The 5,189-nt window shown below is 43.3% G+C and overlaps 1 protein-coding gene across 1 annotated transcript; it reads left to right on the top strand.

Annotated features, from left to right (window-relative positions):
• Nucleotides 1-106: 106 nt before the first annotated feature.
• Nucleotides 107-4,299, top strand: EAH_00062510 (hypothetical protein, conserved; the record flags this gene model as incomplete). The annotated part of the gene is made up of 5 exons (XM_013393240.1): nt 107-183; nt 534-603; nt 1,015-1,114; nt 1,214-1,912; nt 2,432-4,299. Coding segments are annotated over 5 exons (2,814 nt in total), but the record flags the coding sequence as incomplete, so codon positions are not given.
• Between the last annotated feature and the right edge of the window lie 890 nt (nt 4,300-5,189).

Raw genomic sequence — 5,189 nt, forward strand, 5'->3', positions numbered from 1 at the left:
TATATATATATATATATATATATATTTATATATATATATATTTATATATATATATATAGGATTTATTTATTTATTTTTATTTATCTTTTTTTAATTTTATTTGTAGGGGTGCAAACGAGAAGAAGAAATGAAGAAAGAAGAGCTGAACTCAACAGAGCCCGAGCAGTCTCCTCTCTATCGAAGGTAAGATGATTATATATTTGCTGCTGCTCTCATATTGCTGTTGCTTATTGCTGCTGCCGCTGCTGCTGCTGCTGTTTTTGTTGCTGCTGTTTTATGTTTTGTTTCTGCTGCCTCCAGGGCTGAGTTTAAGAGCCCGTCTTTGTGTTTTGTCTTTGTTTATATTTGCTTCTCTTTTTTTGTTTATTTTTGCTGTTTGTTTTATTTACTTCTTCTTTTATTTTTTTGCTTTTGTTTGTCTGTATCTGCGCTGCACGAGCGGTTAAGAGGTCTCTGCCTGAGTCTGGTGAAGGCACATCTCTAAACCCTAAACCCTAAACCCTAAACCCTAAACCCTGTTTGTTTGCATGCAGGTTAGCGGAGCAGCACTCGAAGATTGACTATAGCCTGCATGTCATACTGGAGGAGATTGTTTCGCTGAAGGTGAATAAACCCTAAACCCTAAACCCTAATAAACCCTAGTAAACCCTAAACCCTAGACTGGATCTTATTAGCTGTAGAGTAGAGTTCATTTGTTTAATAATAGAGAGCCCTCTTCCTTGGGGGTTGCTGCATGCATTGCCGACGCATGCATGCAACGGCTGCTGCCTCTCTTTAGGGTTTGTTCTCACTTTCTTTTGTTTCCCTGGCTCTGTTTCCTTGTCTAGGGTTTAGGGTTTAGGGTTTAGGGTTGATTTGGTGCTGAAGCTTTGTGTTTCTGGTGCTTACTTCGAGGGTGAAAGCAAAGGATTTACGGTTTAGGACTTAGGTTTTAGGGTTTAGGGTTTAGGGTTTAGGGTTTAGGTTTTAGGGTTTAGGGTTTAGGGTTTAGGGTTTAGGGTTTGTTTGTCTCAGGCCCAAGCAGCGGAAGAGAAGGACCTCAATGTGTTGATGGTTCAGTTTATTGTGTTGGCTGTGAAGCTGCTGACAGACGCGTCGTTTAATAAGGAGAAGGGTGAGTATCTGGGGTTTAGGGTTTAGGGTTTAGGGTTTAGATTAGGGTTTAGGGTTTAGGGTTTAGGGTTTGGGGTGTATGCGTGGCTGTTGCATGCAGTTGAAGATGTACTGCCGGTCTTAGAGGCAGAGTTTCAGCGCATGCAGCTGGCTAGTCGTCATCCGCGTCTTCTTTCTTCTTTTAATCGAATAAGAGAAGCATGTGGTAAGCCCCCTTTAAAGGGGAGTGAAGTAGCACCAGCTGCTGCAGCAGAGGAAGAAAAAGAAGCTGCTGCTGCTGCTGAGCCGGTACTTGTTGTTGCTGCTCCTGCATCAGCAGCAGCACCTGAAGCAGCAGAAGCAGCAGCAGCAGCAATAGCAGCAGCAGCAGCAGCAGCAGCAGCAGCAGACTATCAGGAGAAGGATTTGTCTGCTTCTCCTCTATCTTCATCTCCATCTAATGCATTATCTCCTTCAAAACGCTACGGACTTGTTGATGAGTCCGAAGAAGAAAGACAGAGACAAAGCAAAAGCCCTTCGGCTGCTGCTCAGGATAGCAGCAGCAACAGCAGCAGCAACAGCAGCAGAAGCAGCAGCACAAGCCTACAGCCAGCCCTTCCTGCTGCTGCAGATGCTGCTGCTGCAGATGTCGCTGCTGCAGATGCCCCCGCTGCTGCAGATGATGCTGCTGCAGATGATGCTGCTGCAGTTCCTGCTGCTGCAGCTCGTGCTGCTGCAGCTCCTGCTGCTGCCGATTGGCCCCGGGAGTCGATGTTTACTACGGGGGAGAGGAGAAGAACAGCAACAGCAATAGGAGATGGTGAGGGGTGCAGCTGCAGCTGCAACAGCAGCAGCAGCAGCAGCTGCTGCTGCTGCTGCTGCTGAAGCTTCTTGCTGCTGCAGCAGCACTTTCTGTCCGTCTCTTCTTTTTGTTCTATTTCTCTCTCATTTTCAGGGCTCTGCCTTTGTTTTGTTTATTTTATTATTTAATTAATTAATTTTATTTATTTATTTGTTCTTTTATTGTATTTGTTTTATTATTTATTTTCTTTGTTTTATTTATTTTACGCATTTTGTTTGTTTTATTTATTTCAGTGGTTTTGTTTGCTTTATATACTTTATCTATTTTATTCAATTAACCTAATTAATTAATTAAATTAAATTAATTAATTAATTATTGAGTTCTTTTGCTGCTCTTGTTTGCATGCAACTGCAGGAGATCTGCCTCTGTTTCAGCAGTTTGCTGTTGCTGCAGCAGCACCAGCACCAGACAAGTGTAGGGGTTTATGCGGCCCTGTAGATGCTGCAGCATTAAGTTTATCTCCTTGTTTGCTGTCAGAAGCAACAATAAAAGAGAAGCAGCAAAAGGACAAGCAGCAGCAGCAGCAGCAGCAGCACCTGCGCCAGAGACAGCAGCAAAATGCTCAACGAGAGATGCTGCAAAATGAAACGGCAGCAAAAGAAGAACAAACCACAGAAGAAGAAGAAGGCAGCAGCAGCAGCAGCAGCAGCAGCAGCAGCAGCAGCAGCAGCAGCAGCAGTGAGGCAAATGTGTTGTATTCACAATCCACCGGCCTGCAGCAGCAGCAGCAACAGCAGCAGCAGCAGCAACGGAGACAACAACAGCTCCTGCGGAAGCCCCCCAGCCGAACGCATTCATCTGGAGTTGAGACAGCAGCAGCAGAAGCAGCAGCAGCAGCAGCAGCAGCAGCAGCAGCAGAGGAATCTGGAGCAGCAATGAAAGCAATGAGTTCTTTAGGAGACAGCGGGTCTTGTGAATATTTATTAAAACATGCAGCAACAATAATCTCAATGTCTCCGATGGAGTTGCAGGCTGCGCTGCTGCGCACCTGCCAGGGAGCTAAGTCCGATGGTGCGCTGCAGCAGCAGCAGCAGCAGCAGCAGCAGCAGCGGCTGGGGGTTCACAGAGGAAGAGACGAATTTTGTCTTCGCGTTGACTCTGAAGGACCCTTAACTCCAATGCCGTCGCTTGCTCTCTTTCCTGCTGCTCCTGACGCCACCCCACAGCAGCAGCAGCAGCAGCAGCAGCAGCAGCAGCAGGGAGTGACGGGGGAAGCAGCAAGAGCTGAGGAAGGCAAAACATCTGACCGCAGCAGTGTAAAAGCTGCAGCAGCAGCAGCAGCTGCTGCTGCTGCTGCTGCAGGTCAGAAGTGCGGTGATGCTGTCGCTGCTCCTCTTGACAAAGGCAACAGCAGCAGCAGCAACAGCAGCAGCAACAGCAGCAGTTCTTCTCCTTTGAAGCCGATGTCTCAGGATAATATTGACTGGTATAGCTTGGGGTGTACAGACACTGCAGAAGCACTGCAACGCCTCGCGCCGCCTGTGGGAGGCCTCGTAGCACCTGCTTCATCTCCAGAAGCTTTAGCGCATGCACAGCAGCCGCTGCAGCAGCTGCAGCAGCAACTGCAGCAGCAACTGCAGCAGCAAGCTCTCTACTGCTCACCAGATAAACTCAACGTTAATGCACAGCAGCAGCAGCAACAGCAACAAATCCAACACCAACTCCAGGAGCAACTGCAGCAGCAGCTGCAGCAGCAACTGCTCCTACAGCAGCAGCAGCAGCAGCAGCAAGTGTGGAGGGATTTCTTCACCGCTGCAGCGGCATCTGCTGCGCAGCGGCGAGGACAGCAGCAGCAGCAGCAGCAGCAGGCTTACCCCTTTTCTGTTTATACGCCTCCAGGTTTGTCTTTTGCTGGGGAAACAGATGCAGGGATGCAGCAGCAGCAGCAGCAGCAAGACCAGCAGCAGCAGCAGCAGCAGCAGCAGCAGGTCGGGGGTGGTATTCCTCTAGTTCAATCTGTTCAAGGGTTTTGCTTGCCTCCTATTCGTATTGCTACAAGTGCAAGAGGTGCAGCAGCAAAAGGAGGTAGCCGTGTACAAGGGAGTACGGTGCAGCTGCTGCAGTGCATGCAGCCCCGGTTCCAGCAGCAGCAGCAGCAGCAACAGCTACTGCTGCAGCTGCTGCAGCAGCAGCAGCAGCAACTGCAACAGCAGCAGAGAGGCAACAGCAGCGGCAGCGGTGCTGCTTTTGAAACCCCAAGGGCAACAACAGGGTGGCTTTGCTGCAGGACTAACTCCAGCAGCAGCCCCAACAAAGACAGCAGCAGCAGCAGCAGCAGCAGCAGCAGCAAGAAACAAATGCATAAACAGATACGCAAGACGAGAGACAGCAGCAGCAACGCATAACACAACAGCAACTGCTGAAGCAAATAAATAAATAAATTAAATAAATAAATAATAATTATTAATAAATAAAATAAAGTAAATAAACATATACATGAATACATCAAATAAATATAAATAAATAAATAAACATAATTAAAATAAATAAGCAAATAAATAAAATAAACAAGACAGGTAAATGAAGTACTAAAAGCACCAACAAATATATAAATAAATAAAATAAATAAATAAATAAAATAAATAAAATAAATAAATAAATAAATAAATAAATAAATAAACAAAGCAAATAACACACATAAATAAATACACAAACTAAAACAAAAAATAAATAAAAGGGATAAGTAAACAAATATATAAACAAATAAAGTAAATAATTAAACAAATAAATAAATAAAGTAAATATTAAAATTAAATATATAAATTAAATAAACAAATTAAATAAATAAATAAATAAATAGAGAGAACCGCCTATCAAACAAAACAAACGTAAAAACGAAGGGAGCAAATAAATAAATAAAATAAATAAATAAATAAATTAAATAAATAAATAAACAAAATAAATAAATAAATAAATAAACAATAGACAGACCGGCAGCGCAGACACCCATACAAATAAATAAATAAAATAAATAAAATAAATAAATAAAGCAAATGAACAGATAAACAAATAAGATATATAATGCAATTCAAGGAGACAAATAAACAAATAAATAAATAAATAAACAAATAAACAAACAAACAAATAAACAAATAAACAAACAGCTGAGAGCGCTGCAAATATTTTGCTGGCGTCTCTCCGAGCATTTTAAAGACTCCGCCTATTTGTTATTTTTTAATTAAATCTTCTCTATTAATACTATTATATATATATATATATATATGTTTAGTTATAT

Source organism: Eimeria acervulina, genomic scaffold (genome assembly GCF_000499425.1).
Source record: "Eimeria acervulina Houghton genomic scaffold, Eah_scaff1716, whole genome shotgun sequence".
Lineage (NCBI taxonomy): Eukaryota > Apicomplexa > Conoidasida > Eucoccidiorida > Eimeriidae > Eimeria > Eimeria acervulina.